Source organism: Anomaloglossus baeobatrachus, chromosome 6 (assembly GCF_048569485.1).
Source record: "Anomaloglossus baeobatrachus isolate aAnoBae1 chromosome 6, aAnoBae1.hap1, whole genome shotgun sequence".
In the NCBI taxonomy this organism is placed as follows: Eukaryota; Metazoa; Chordata; class Amphibia; order Anura; family Aromobatidae; genus Anomaloglossus; species Anomaloglossus baeobatrachus.
The window spans coordinates 66,854,298-66,870,206 of NC_134358.1; the positions used below are offsets into that span (position 1 = coordinate 66,854,298).

General features: G+C 42.5%; 1 protein-coding gene across 2 annotated transcripts in view; it reads right to left on the reverse strand.

Annotated features, from left to right (window-relative positions):
• Positions 1-15,909, reverse strand: part of OXR1 (oxidation resistance 1) — a 660,539-nt gene that overhangs the window by 502,272 nt on the left and 142,358 nt on the right. For both annotated transcript variants that reach the window (XM_075352960.1, XM_075352958.1), the window contains exon 2: positions 9,479-9,553. In XM_075352960.1, the coding sequence (XP_075209075.1) occupies positions 9,479-9,495 (17 nt within the window). In that variant the 5' untranslated portion in view covers positions 9,496-9,553. The remainder of the gene's footprint in view (positions 1-9,478; positions 9,554-15,909) is intronic.

Consider the following 15,909-nt stretch of genomic DNA (forward strand, 5'->3'; position numbering starts at 1 on the left):
CAGTAGAACCATCTGTTCTTGGTGCCTTTGTTCCTGCAATTTCAAAGATTGCTGCTGATGATCCAACGACTGGAGCAGGTGTGCATTGATCTGTTGCTGCTGCTTTAGTATTTCCTCCATGGTGTCGCCGGGTTTGGGCTGTAGTATAGCCGCTTGAATCCAGGACATGTGCTACCGGGTCACCAGAAATGGAAGCTACACCTCACCGGGCTGGCATGCCCGCATTCTCCACCATATGTGAGGTAGCGTGGTCGGCTGCGCAGCAGAAGACACGGGATCCAGGCACCAAGGGTCACAGCACACGGTTTAATATCCAAACAAAAGTCCACAACAGTACACATGTGCCTCTCCGGCAGAGAACTCAGGGAGTTGTGTTCACTCCCTCACACTCGGCACCCCCGCCCTTGTTCCCGTTTCCTTTTAACCCTTCTTTCAGCTTGTAGGGAAACAGCATTAACCCTGGAGTGGAGTTACTTTCTATCATGGAGTGAGCACAACCGGGGCGAGACATACCGGCCGTCATAGATAACCCCGGTCACAGTCTCAATATATATATATATATATATATATATATATATATATATATATATATATATATATTGTATATGTGCAGTGGGGAAAAAAGTATTTAGTCAGCCTCCAATTGTGTAAGTTCTCCAACTTAAAAAGATGAGATTTGCCTGTAACTGACATCATAGGTGACCACAACTATGAGAGACAAAATGAGAAAACAAATCCAGAAAATCACCTTGTCTGATTGGGCAAGATTATATTTGCAAATTATGGTGGAAAATACGTATTTAGTCACCTAAAAACATGCAAGATTTCTGGCTCTCACAGACTTGTGACATCTTCTTTAAGAGGCTCCTCTGTCCTCCACTCATTACCTGTAAGAATGTCACCTGTTTGACCATGTTATCAGTATAAAAGACACCTGTCCACAACCTCAAACAGTCACACTTTAAACTCCACTATGGTGAAGACCAAAGAGCTGTCGAAGGACACCAGAAACAAAATTATAGCCCTGCACCAGGCTGGGAAGACTGAATCTGCACTAGGCAAGCAGCTTGGTGTGATGAAATGAACTGTGGGAGCAATACTAAAAAAATGGAAGACATATAAGACCACTGACAATCTCTCTCGATCTGGGGATCCACGCAAGATCTCACCCTGTGGGGTCAAAATGATCACAAGAACAGTGAGCAAAAATTCCAGAACCACACGGGGGGACCTAGTGAATGACCTGCATAGAGCTGGGATCACCGTAACAAACGTTACCATCAGTAACACACTACGGCGCCAGGGATTCAGATCCTGCAGTGCCAGACGTGTTCCCCTGCTTAAGCCAGTACATGTCCGGGCCCATCTGAAGTTTGCTAGAGAGCATTTGGATTATCCAGAAGAGTATTGGGAGAATGTCATATGGCCTGATGAAACTAAAGTAGAACTGTTTGCTAGAAACCCAACTCGTCGTGTTTCATGAGATTTTGAGTGCAAACCTCCCTCCATCAGTAAGGGCATTGAAGATGAAACGTGGCTGGGTCTTTCAGCATGATAACGATCCCAAGCACACCCCCAGGGCAATGAAGGAGTGGCTTTGTAAGAAGCATATGAAGGTCCTGGAGTGGCCTAGCCAGTCTCCAGATCTCAACCTCATAGAAAACCTTTGGAGGGAGTTGAAAGTCCGTGTTGCCAGCGACAGGCCCAAAACATCACTGCTCTAGAGGAGATCTGCATGGAGGAATGGGCCAACATACGACCAACAGTGTGGGCCAACCTTGTGAAGACTTACAGAAAACATCTGACCTCTGTCATTGCCAACAAAGGATCTATAACAAAATATTGAGATGAACTTTTGTTATTGACCAAATACTTATTTTCCACCATAATTTACAAAAAAAATCTTGCCAAATCAGACGCGGTGATTTTCTGGATTTGTTTTCTCATTTTGTCTCTCATAATTGTGGTCACCTATGATGTCAATTACAGGCAAATCTCATCTTTTTAAGTGGGAGAAATGGCATAATTGGTGGCTGACTAAACACTTTTTTTCTCCACTGTATGTGTGTGTAACAGAGCTGAATTTATGTAACTCCACAATTGTAATTTGTCAAACTCAACAATATAATACAAGGCTATTAGTGATGACATAAAGAGCAATTGGACACTTGGCCAATCTCTACTCAGGTACCGAGTATACTGGAAGTCAATGGGGAACTTGAGTATTTTGCCACATGGTAGTGCTTACCCATGACCAACGGCTATATCTTATCTTACTAAATAATGACTCAAGTCTAGTGAAGAAGAATTAAGATGTGGTAGGTTACTTTGAGATTTAGATTTCACTTTTAAAAGGGGTTGTTTGGGTAAAATAAAAAGTTGACCTGTGGCTTGGAACAGTAAAAAAATGACAAACTAACCTAGACAGTTTTTTAATTTTTACTGCTGAAACCCATTGGTGAACTTTTAAATTTAAAGCAAAGTGGTACAGATAGGGCAGGATTTGTTGTAGACCTATCTTTAACAGAAGTCATCTATATCGGATATGTGGAGATCACACACCCGGCGCCCCTCTATTGGCCAGCTCATATCTGGACCTCCAGCCACTGGATATTGACAGTCTATGGAGTCAGTACATGACAGCCTGGTACACTGTGTAGCTGTCATTCTTAATATTTCAGCACAAAGTGAGCTACATTAGCCAAGATTGATAACTATCCAGTGTACAGAGAGGGGTAGCTACATTACACAAGATTGGGAACTACCCAGTGTACAGAGAGGGGTAGCTACATTACCCAAGATTGGGAACTACCCAGTGTGCAGAGAGGGGTAGCTACATTACCCAAGATTGATAACTACTCAGTGTACAGAGACAGGTAGCTACATTACCCAAGATTGGGAACTACCCAGTGTACAGAGAGGGGTAGCTACATTACCCAAGATTGGGAACTACCCAGTGTGCAGAGAGGGGTAGCTACATTACCCAAGATTGATAACTACTCAGTGTACAGAGACAGGTAGCTACATTACCCAAGATTGGGAACTACCCAGTGTACAGAGAGGGGTAGCTACATTACCCAAGATTGGGAACTACCCAGTGTACAGAGAGGGGTAGCTACATTACCCAAGATTGGGAACTACCCAGTGTACAGAGAGGGGTAGCTACATTACCCAAGATTGATAACTACTCAGTGTACAGAGACAGGTAGCTACATTACCCAAGATTGGTAACTACCCAGTGTACAGAGAGGGGTAGCTACATTACCCAAGATTGAGCACTACCCAGGGTACAGTGAGGGGTAGCTACATTACCCAAGATTGAGCACTACCCAGGGTACAGTGAGGGGTGTTCGATACATTGAGATCTTCCGGAAGCTATGGCTCCAGGTATCTCTTGAGCAGAGGAGGAGCAGGGTGTCAGACAACCCCCTTTATGTGCTAAACCATTGAGCTCTACAACACTCAGTACATCAGGGCATTATATGGACAGTAATTTATTTTAATAGTTGGCACGTAATCCTAAATTTCCCTTTAAATAAGACCTCACACAAGGAGGAAAGGCCAAGATTTGCTCTTTTATTCCTACTGCTCCCATGAGTATTGCATTTTATTCTTTTTTTAAGAACGCCATATGATTCTGAAGGTTTAGACCTCTTTTATTACTAAGTGCTAATTTTTACCACAGGATAATAATGTAGACCAGCCAGAAGACATGCCCCAAAGAACCCGGTGACCACTGCCGCCTCTTACTTTTAAGCAAGGGATTTGGCTAAGTTCTCCATGGGCAGCCCATTGTCAATAGCCTCTACGGCAAACACAACCTGAAATCAGCTCACCTACATGTGTACAAATATTATTGTTCAGTTTTATAGCATTGCATCAACTCTTAACCACTTACAGCCATATGATGTATGTATGTCACATCCCTTTTTTTTATGCAGGCTCAGTTCCTGAGCCTGTATTTTTGCAGGCGGATGATAACTCTGTTATTCAGCCAACATCTGCTTATAATAACCGCGAGTTGAGCAGCTGTGCGCTCTTCTAACCGCCCATCGATGCAAATGTGGAGTGCTGAAGGGTTTTCATGATAGCCAGGGATCTGCAGAAGACCTTGGTGGCTGTTATGATGATACCTGTGGCTGGCGATATTTGCTATATATAGCAATACGGTGGTATTCCTGTGTGTAGTACTAGTGATCTACGGATCACAGGTTCAAGTCCCCTTGGGGACTACAAAATATAGTAAAAAGTAAAGAAAATGTTTTTAAAAATATGGAAAAAAAGGGCTATTTCAATGACACATGTATGCCCCTTTAGAAGCTCCTTTCAACTGTTGCTCAGGTAGATCCTTACAATGTATTCAGTCCGTGTACAGGAATTCCTCTGAGTACATGAATGAGAAGCAGAGAGGCTCAGATAGGGGAATTGCTATGCACAGACTGTTTGAATATATATTGTATGGATCTTTGCAGAGCAACAGTTGAAAGATGTTTCTGCTTCTAAAGGAGCATGGACAGGGCAAAGAAACAGTATAGTTTTTGGGATTCAAAAAAACAACAAGGTAATGAGTTTTTATTGCAAAAAATTTGAAACTTTACAATACCTGGAGGATAAATAAATAAAAAAAGTTCAATGACTCATTAAAGCTATTAGGAAAAATGCACTTAGAAAATGAAATGATCCAATGGGCTCTGCTACATCTGTACAATACAAGCCTCACTAATCCCTTCTTATGCATAACAAGCGGTTACTTTAGGTTCTAATATGAAGCGGTACAAAAAAGATAAAAAAAAATACTGTTTACAAAATGGTATAATAAGACGGCCCGCATGTAGAGCGCGTATTCCTTGCCAGCGGCACTTGGAAGCACACAGCAAATCTTTCCTGTGTTCTGGCACAGCATAAATTAAAGATTCAGACTAATTAAAGCAAAAATTGATAGAGACAGAGAGTTTAAGAAATTAAAAGAAAATTGATTTATGATTCTTTGGGATTATCATTTAATTTCCTGTTGTTTTCATTTACAGGAATGGAATTTCGGAAAATTATCCAAAATGTATTATTAAGGAGAGGAAGTGTACAACTTTACGGATAACATTAATTACCTATTGACAAGATGGGAGTAGCCAGTGCTATCCCAGAAACATCAGACTTAGCAGGTTGGCAGAGAGGCATAACTATAGAGAGAGCTGAGGAAGCGCCCACACCCAGCATGCACACAGTAGTATGAATCCAAATGTGGCTCCCATAGACCTCTATAGGCCATTAAAGGGAACCAACTAGCAGGATTTTCACACAATGTACAGGCAGTGCCATTGTAGGGGGGTTAAGAGTTAGGCCCACCTCTGCATCTTTCCCTGGCACACTACTGTCCTGTATAGTAACTGTAAAATGACTTGCTTGTGTGATTTCGCTATCAGGTGGCAGTGTGGCTTTGGATATGTCCTGGCACCTGGGTAGGCAGAGGGAGGAGAAGAACATGGGAATATAAGGGAAAGTGGATGTTAGAGAGACAGGAGAGTCACCAGGGATATGTAGATGTAAGATGTCCCAAGTAACAGATCCTGACCCTATGGGTCACCCCCATGGCTGCGACATGCGGGATCCTGGACAGATTGTTGAACCACTTTCCCCATGGAGAGGGGTTTAGTCTGACAGTCGGGGGTCTGGTGTCAGTGCCTGCTGGCGGTGACGGAAGGAAGCCCTCAATCACGGAAAAGGTCAGTGCGCCCCCTGGTGGTGCGGTATGTCTGGATGGCCTGGCACGAAGGGGAGACCCCTGTATGGAAGCAGACCCCTGTGTGGACATGAAGTGAAGTGAGGGAAAGTAATGGCCTTAGACTTTACACGGTGCCCAGGTGCCAGAGGACCGATTGCTGTAACTGCATCGTGTGAGCAGGAGAACGAATCCCTTTGAGACGGATACCGTTGCTGACAAGATGCGGACTGAAGCTGTAACAAGTTCCCAGAAATAAAGTTGGAAGTGTTTAAGAAAGACCTGAGCCTTAACTTTATTGTCTGATGAAGAGAAGTGAAAGTGTGTCACCTGAGACTGTTACGGAGTCCTCCTGTGTGTGGTGCAACAATGGGGAGGTGAGGGGTTAATGACAGGTTGTGCTGTGACCTTTTGTTCCCCTGCTACCATGACTACTACACACTGCCTGCCCTGTGCCCTCCACCTCACCATATTCTCTACCAGGATGGTGAATCAAATCATTCCTTAGGTTTAGAGATTGGATCTTTGGTTGCAGAAAAAAATGTTATCAAAGGTCCAGAAATGCGTGCATTACTTGTGTGGCAAGTACATTGGGGTGGAACTTTGTCAGTCTGGTTTTCAGTAATGCTTCCTCCCCTGGCTGCCTGCCTCCCCTCTGTTTAATTTTCTCCCCTCTGCTGCTGCGATCAATACTATGGCCAGCGCATGCGCAGTATTATTTTTAAGTTTTTCTCCATTTCTTCAATAAAATGGAGCCGGAATCAGCGCATGCATGCAATGTGATCTCTGGTGCCATCTTATTGAAGACACTGTAAAGGCAAATATGAATGGCGGCACATGCGCAGCTTGAACATTTTTTTAGCAGCACATGCGCTGCCGATGTTCATAGTCATCTCCACTGTGTGTTGAGCAAAATGGTGGTGGAGATCATGGTGCGCGCATGCGCTAATTTCGCTGACATTTTATTGAAGAGTTGGAGAAAAACTTTAAAATAATACTGTGCATGCGCCAGCCATAGTGTTATAGCGGCGGAAAAAGGGAGACATTTAAATACAGGGGAGGCGGCAGCCAGGGGAGGAATTCCGACCAACAAAGTCCCACCACGTTGCTCATGCCATTTAACCAATGCACTCATTTCTGGACCTTTGATAACGTTTTTTTACTGCAATCAAAGATTCAATCTCTATACTGAATATATGATTTACTCACCATCCTAGCGCCAGTATGGCACTGCCTTTACTGTATATCGGAAAATCCTGCTGGTTGGTTCCCTTTACTGTAGATTTGTGCACTTTAAATTTTTTACAGAAGAATTAGGTTTTTTTTCTAGTATTTATACAAAACGCTTAAGAAAATGTCACGTTGTATTGCGTTGTATATCATTTGAGATATTGTAATACACGTACCACATGGCAGTCCATAGAGTGCCTATGGCTAAAGAATCTGGACATACTGAAACTCTAAATATATAAAGGCAAACTGTATCAATGAGTCATTAATTGTTAACTATAGATTTCCTCATTAAGAAAACTTGCATTACATTGGTTTAAAGAGATGTCCAATAAGTCCAATAAACATTGCTCAGCTTCTGAGCACTGGGACCCCCAACAATCGTGAGAATTGGGGTCCCAAAGATCCCTGTGTGTGGAGTGGTTGTGAGCATGTGCGACCATTTCTTCATGTGATGGTCACACATGCTCAAATCATCTCCATTCACACAAGGTACTTTAGACCTCCGCTATTGAGAATAGTAAGGATCTAATCATTCAGACCCCCAATGGTCAAACCGTACTAGTTTTCTTTGTGTTTAGATAGTAAATATTATTTATGGGAAACCTTAAGAAATAAATCATGTAAAAATGACCTAGCGAACATTAAAGAGGTTGGCCGCTACTTTAACATTGATGGCCTATTCTTAGGATAGGTCATCAATGTCTGAATGGCCGGGGACCGATATCCTTCATCCCCGCTGATTAGCTGTTTTTAGTTGTGGTAGCAGTCAGCTGGAAATGCTCAGTTCTGGACCTGCCCCGTTTTCTGATAGCGGAAGTGACCGGTTAATAAACAACCGCTTCTTTTTCAAATCAATAGGAGGCGGATGTGCAGTAATCGGCCACTGATCCTATCAGTTGACAGGACAACTCAGGAACTGAGTGTTTATGGCTGCCTGCCACTGTCACCAGCACCGAGAATAGCTGATCACCGGGGGTGTCTGATGTCGGACCCCGGCCTATCAGACATTGATGACCTATCCTAAGGGGCCCTTTGCACACTACGACATCGCAAGCTGATGCTGCGATGCCGTGCGCGATAGTCCCCGCCCCCATCGCAGCTGCGATATCATGGTGATAGCTGGCGTAGCGAACATTATCGCTACGCCAGCTTCACACGCACTCACCTGCCCTGGCTGGCGACCCGCCTCCTTATTAAGGGGGCGGGTCGTGTGGCATCATAGCGAGGTCACACGGCAGGCGGCCAAAAGAAGCGGAGGGGCGGAGATGAGCGGGACGTAAACATCCCGCCCACCTCCTTCCTTCCGCATAGCTGGCGTGAGCCGCAGGACGCAGGTAGGAGATGTTCCTCGCTCCTGCGGCTTCACACACAGCGATGTGTGCTGCCGCAGGAACGAGGAACAACATCGTAACATCGGTCCTTCCCAAATTATGGAAATGACTGACGCTACACCGATGATACGATTACGACGCTTTTGCGCTTGTTAATCGTATCAAAAAGGCTTTACACACTACGATATCGACAGCGAGGCCGGATGTGCGTCACTTTCGATTTGACCCCACTGACATCGCACCTGCGATGTCGTAGTGTGCAAAGTGCCCCTAAGGCTAGACCATCAATGTAAAAGTAGTGGCCGTGTACCGGGTACTAAACATCCGCTTTCCATTCACATCAATAGAAGGTGGATATGCAGTACCCGGCCACCGCCAATATCCGTTGACAGGACAACTCAGGAACTGAGTATTTCCAGCCGCCTGCTATTGCCACCAGCACCAAGAACAGCTGAGTGCCGGGGGTGTCTGGTGCCGGACCGCGGACTTACAGACATTGATGACCTATCCTAGGAATAGACCATGAATGTAAAAGTAGTGTCCAACCCTTTTAACTAGATGTGTTCAATGAAAGAGCTGCTATCTAGCACATTTGCACCTGGTTGCCAAAATATCACAATACACATCAAATCATCACTTCAAAATAGATTATTACTAATTGGAATAAAGTACAAATACAACACCCAAACAGCACTAATAACTAACACAAGTATTAATTCCTTACTTCCTTTACAAATGTAAATCAATGGTCTCTCATTGCCTCTTGATGCAGTAACATGGTGCAATTAGTTAACACACAATACTTGAAGCTTAAATGTGTAATAAAGTTCAAGAGAATAGAAAGAATTTGTAATTGATTTTCGGAAACATAAAGCAGACTGCAGCATTGATCTATATTGCCCATGATCTAGGAAACTATGTAAGAAATTATCATACCGGGGTTTTTTTTTACCATTAAAGTCAATGGATATGATCAGAAAAAGGCACACCAGGAATGCAAGGAAGAAAATTTAAAATTCCATTTATAAAGTTTTTGGCATCCGCAATAATTCATAGAAGATGCTGAACCAAATAAACACAGCACAAACCGTAAATGAACTCAGCCTACAAAGTCAGTAACAGATAGCAGCGAGAGGGGAGCCTTGTTATTTATTCCCCAGTTTTCTTCACTTTTCTGAAAATAAAGCCATAACCTGACCTTCTGCTGCTGAACATTTTGATCAATGCTCCGTTTCACATTCACGACTGGTCGTCCTTGGTTTGTCTGATGGACCTGAAACAATACAAGATATCAGGCTGTCAATTAAAAAAAGAACATGTAGCACTGGCATTATTATCACAATTGCTCTGTGTCCTAGATACAGTGACAGACAACGTTTTACTATAAGCCCTACCACAGCATTTTGATAGCGTAGGGTCCTCTTAAAGGAATCCCGCACCCACTACCTGCACCAGCTTCCTTTTTTAAGCTATAGTTAGGTATCACAATCTCTAGTGTACGAGGGGCTGCTGATGAGTCTTTGGCTTTACCCAGAAAGAAACGAGATAGGATGATAAAACTTTACATTTATTCCACATACTCTCCACTGATGACAACACACTTCTTACATCGGTATTCCAAGTTCTGTAAGCCTAGCAAAAAGAAGGCTTTCAGTTGTGCCTCAAACCAGGCATCCGTAGCAGCCATGGCATTAGAAATGATGTGAAATTTGGTACCCATGAGGTGTTTCTTCAGGTTTGGAAACAAATGACAGCCGGAGGCAGTGAGAATAAGGTGAATAAGGTGGGTGGTCAACCAGCTGGAAGCCCAGCTCTGCCAGTTTTGCCATGGTTGCTTTTGCAGTGTGAGTGGAGGCGTTATCTGGCAGGAACAAGATTCCTTTGGACAGCTTGCTGCGCCTTTTGGCCTTCAAAGCTGCCATCAATTGGTCCAAAAGTTCAACGTAATACCTTGCATTGATAGTGGAACCCTTTTGAAGGTAGTCCACTAGCAGCACACCCTCCTTATCCTAGAACACAGATGCCATCACCTTAGTGGCTGATTTTTGCACCCTGAACTTCTTTGGATGAGGAGAACCACTGTGCCTCCACTCTGTTGACTCCTCCTTGTTTTCAGGGTCATACAAATAAATCCAGGTCTCATCCATAGTGACCAGTCGATCCAGGAAGTTCTTATCATTCCAGAAATGCTGACAAATGGACAGGGAAGTTTTCACTCGCATGCTTCTCACATCTGTTGTCAAACATTTGGTGACCCACTTTGTAGATAGCTTCCTCATGTCTAAATGTTCATGGATAATGACACAAACACGTTCACAGGAAATCCCCATGATGTCTGCTATTGCTTCAGCTGAAATTCATCGATTCTCCAATATGAGGTTGTGCACAGCATCGATGATCTCCGGAACAACAACCGCTCTCGGTCGTCCAGGACGTTCCTCATCATTGGTGCTGAAGTGGCCCATTTTAAATTTGGCAACCCAGTTCTTAACTGTGGAATATGAAGGTCATTGATCCCCCAATGTCTGTGACATATCACCATGAATATCCTTTGTGGACTTTCCTTGCAGAAACAACAATTTGATCACTCCTCTGCTCTCAGTTGCTGTGGAAATCGTCTTAGACTCCGCCATTTTGTCTTCCCGTGTCCGTAGAACAACTTTCAAAATTTTGAAAACATATATTAGACACATAAGGCTTTCACGTGATGTAACATTCATTACCATAAAAACAAAAAAAATCACAAAGCCAAATACTTATCAGCAACCCTTGTAGATAGATAGTGTGAGCGAAATACACTCCTTCAATGCCATTAGAACTCCAAATTCGTAAGATTTGTTTTACGAGGGCTCGGGAAATCATTGTAGCACACAAGCTTTGTGGTGCACTGAAAGTTTCTGCTTTATTACATCATGTGACCAGTTTATATAGTATCCCAAACAAAGAAATAACTCCTCAGAACTATGGACCATTAAGAGCCGCAGTGGTGTGTATAGAAATGTAAAACGTCCCCCAGTGTTAGCTGAGCCCTATGACATCAGTTATAAGATGGTTTCTAGAAGAACAAAATAGATTGTATTTTCTCACAGATAGATAGAAAGAAAGATTAATAATAGAAATATAGATAGAGAGAGAGAGACTATAGTATAGAATACAATTCATAGGAGTCTGGTCCACCCACCAGGTCTGTATTCTGGGTCCCTGAAAAACGCCTCATACTTAGTGGTGTCCCCAGCTCCTCTATAGATTAACCGGTTTAGTGCAACATTGTGTGTGCGCCATGCTCCAACAATGACATTGTTCCAGACCGGCAAATCAAAAGAGGCATGAGGGATACAAACAGGCGGCAGACAGTTCACAACGATTACATCCAGTGGCCATGGAGTTCTGACCGGGCCCTGTGTTATCTACTGTATATAGAAGTATCATCAGTCATTGTATAGGAAGGGGGGAAAACGAGCCGTGACATCACCTACAGTGAACAACACATCATTTCATATTACGTGTATATATAAGTGCTACTTTTCATTTCAATCCTGTCTGTGATGATAATGAGACTACTGAAAAGTCATGTGTGCAGAACAGTAAATGTGAGTCCTAGTATAAGGTTTAGTGACCGGTGTACACGTTTTAGGCAAGAGTAAAAATAGCACTGCATAGTAAGAATGCTTTAAAAAATAGTAGTGTTAATAGTTTCTTTTTGAAAGTGAGTGAGAGAAAAAGAAATCTAAACTGGGAATCTGTCACCAGGTTTTTGCCACCTAATCTGAGAGCAGAGATCCTGATTCCAGCGACGTGTCACTTACTGGGCTGCTTAGTGTAGTTTTAATCAAATCATTGTTTAACCAGCAGTAATTTATCATTACAGGACTACTTGGCGTGCTGCAGGTAGTCCAGCATATTCATGAGCTCTGTATAACTGTTAGATCTGCAGCAGAGAAAATATTGATTTTATCAAAATGACAGCAAACAGCTCAGTAAGTTGACACATCGCTGGAATCAGGGTCTCTATCTACATTACGCTGCTCTCAGATGGGGGAGCAAAAACCTAGTGATAAATTCCCTTTAATATTTGGTGTGACCGCTCTTTGTCTTCACTGTAAATGAATATAATAATAAGTGAGTATAGCATTGCTGAGTGCAATTTATCTACTCTGGGTCCAAGAGATAACTGGAAGGAAAGGTGTAAAGTGTCACGCGGAAGGGAGATTGCCCCCCAAAAAGCCATTCTTCTTTGGTCGGGGTATTCGGATTCAGGGCTAGGACAATAAACTGACTTTTGCTGGATCTGAGCTTCTGAGTCTGGATAGGCTTTACTTCCGTACATTGGCTTCACATTATCAAGCAATCTTTCTTTCTGTAGAAGCAGAAGCCATTTTTCGTTAGGGGAACTTGCTATGAAATCCAATGCCTTCAGCAAACAAGAAATAATGACAATTCAGTAACTCGCAGCTCGGAGAACAGAGGTTGTTTGCTCCCGGGAGGTAATATGATGTAAAGTCTGAGACAAGGCAAAGCATGAATTTGGAGAGAAAAGCAATTTATTAAACTGAAATTCCACAAAAAAAAAAAGATAAATCAAAAGATAAAACAAGAGAGCGAGAGGAGTTGTTATATAAGCTGCTTTGCTGGGATAATGTCAGGAAGGAGACTTAAGAGTTCAATTCTGTCTAAGATGGATCCGATTAAATCCCTATCATCCAGTGCATATTATTACTAAGTAATGGCGAACACTTCTATCATCTAAAAGGCAAATCACAATCACTGCCATGAGAGAAAATTAGCCAATCAGACATCTACAACAGGTCTGTGATCATTGATGTCAAAGACAATGGAGGAAACATCCAGGAAAACTAGGACCAGAGGGTTAAGTACAATATACAACATATACATATACACGAAAGCCAGATAGATAGATAGAAATAGATAGATAGAAATAGAGATAGATAGAAACAGAGATAGATAGATAGATAGAGGGATAGATAGATAGAAACAGAGATAGATAGAAACAGAGATAGATAGAAACAGAGATAGATAGAAACAGAGATAGATAGAAACAGAGATAGATAGATAGATACACATAGATAGATAGATAGATAGATACAGAGAGATAGAAAGATACACATAGATAGATAGATACACATAGATAGATAGATAGATACAGAGAGATAGAAAGATACACATAGATAGATAGATAGATAGATACAGAGAGATAGATAGATACACATACATAGATAGATAGATAGATAGATAGATAGATAGAAATAGAGATAGATAGAAACATAGATAGATAGAAATGGAGATAGATACATAGATAGATAGATAGATAGATAGATAGATAGATAGATAGATAGATATAGAAATGGATAGATAGATATATAGATAGATAGAGATAGATAGATAGATAGATAGAACTAAATGTAGATGGATAGATATAGAGATAGAAACAGAGATAAATAGATAGATACAGATAGATAGATAGAGATAGATAGAGATAGATAGATAGATAGATAGATAGAGATATAGAAATGGATCGATAGATATATAGATAGATAGACAGCGATAGATAGATAGATAGAAATAGAGGTAGATGGATAGAGATAGATATAGAGATAGATAGAAACAGAGATAGATAGATAGATAGATAGATACAGATAGCTAGATAGATAGATAGATAGATAGAAATAGAAATAGAAAAACTCCCGGATCCCAGAGACCGCAGGACCCTGAGCAGATATAGACTCAGTGCCCACAGTCTAGCCATCGAATCCGGCCGACACAAGCAGAGCTACAAGCCCAGGGAGGACAGACTGTGCCAACACTGTGACCTAGAGGCCCTGGAGGATGAAACCCACTTCCTGCTACACTGCTCCAAGTACTCAGCAGTGAGGGACACTCACTTCAGGAGACTCTCCCATCTCTTCCCGGATTTCAGCTCCATGAAGGAGGAAGAAAAAATATATATCCTGCTGGGGGAAGAAGAGAGCGCAGTGGAGATAGCAGCGCGGTATGTGAGCGAATGCCATAGACTTCGAGAAAGAGAACTATGATAAGTCATGGACTTCAATAGCCCCCCATCCCAGATGTGGCCCCCCAGACCCCACCCTGGATATGCCCCATCCACCGTTACCATAGTCCCCACCGTGGATATGCCCCATCATAAGCCATGGACTTCCATAGCCCCCATCCTAGAAGTGCCCCCACAGTCCCCACCCTGGATGTGCCCCATCCATCCTTCCTACAGTCCCCACCCACCATCCCCACAGCCCCAGCCCCTAATGTACACCTGCTTTGGCAAAACTAATTTGTATTTGGTCCTGCCAATAAAGCTTATTTGATATGATTTGATTTGATTTGAAATAGATAGATAGATAGAAATAAAGGTAGATAGATAGAGATAGGTATACTGTAGAGATAGATAGAAACAGAGATAGAAATGGAGATACACTCCCTGACAGAAGTTCTGTCGCTTATCCATCTTATGTAAATAAAAGCTTATAACCTGACTTTAAATTCATCCATTGGTTTTATAAATTACTCTTTTGAAAGCTGAAACCCTCCCAAATTTGGTTTAGGTTATGAAAATAAAGTTGCTGCAAAGCTGAAATATTGATCATTTAATGAACACAGTAAGGTCAGATTTTGGCAAGACAAACATTTTGTCGCCTTGTCATATAATGCACCCAATCCTAGTTTACATCCTCACCTGTGCTCACTAAATGATCGCTTAATTAGTACGTGTGTATAAAAATAAACCCAGCACCCCAGACCTTGACTTGAACTGCAACTTGACCTCTGACAACATGCCAAAAATCCACCCTGCAACCAAAGCCTTGATTATCAAGAGGCTGAAGACCAGATCCACTGCAGAGGTGGCTGGCAACTTTAATGTGTCTCAGTGTCAAGTACAAAGAATTAAAAAAAGATTTGAAGAGACTGGAGATGTTTTTGACAAGCCTAGGTCCGGCAGACCCCGCAAGACAACTGCTCAGGCGGAACGTTTGTTGGTAGAAAATCCAAAGTCAGTCCCTCTTCCACTGCAGCAGAACTCCAAAAGGCCTGGTCACCTTAAGTCCCTGTGTCAACTTAAACAGTTTGTAGAATTCTGTCTTGAAATGGGCTCCATGGTCGAATCAGTGCCCAAAAGCCAGCACTAAACAAAAGGCAATTAAAAAAACGTGTGGCATTTGCCAAGTCCCACAGCCTGCTAAACAGATGGACGCTGGAAAATGGCAGAAGGTGGATTTCTCTGATGAATCTTCAGTTGGAATTACACCACAGCCACCGCAAAAACTGCAGGAGATCTATTGGAGCCTGTATGAATCTAGAAAACAGTTAAGTTTGGTGGTGGAAAGATCATGGGCTGGGGTTACATTCAGTATGCGGGTGTGCGAAACATTTGCAAGGTGGAAGACAATATCAATAGCCTATAATATCAAGAAGTATTAGCTACCTCTTACATTCGCAATCATAAAAGGGGTCAAATTCTGCAGCAGGATGGTGCTCCATCTCATACATTCATCTCTACAACAAAGTTCCTCCTGGCAAAGAAGATCAAGGTGCTCAAGGACTGGCCAGCCCAGTCACCAGACATGAACATCATTGAGCATGTTTGGGGTAGGATGAAAG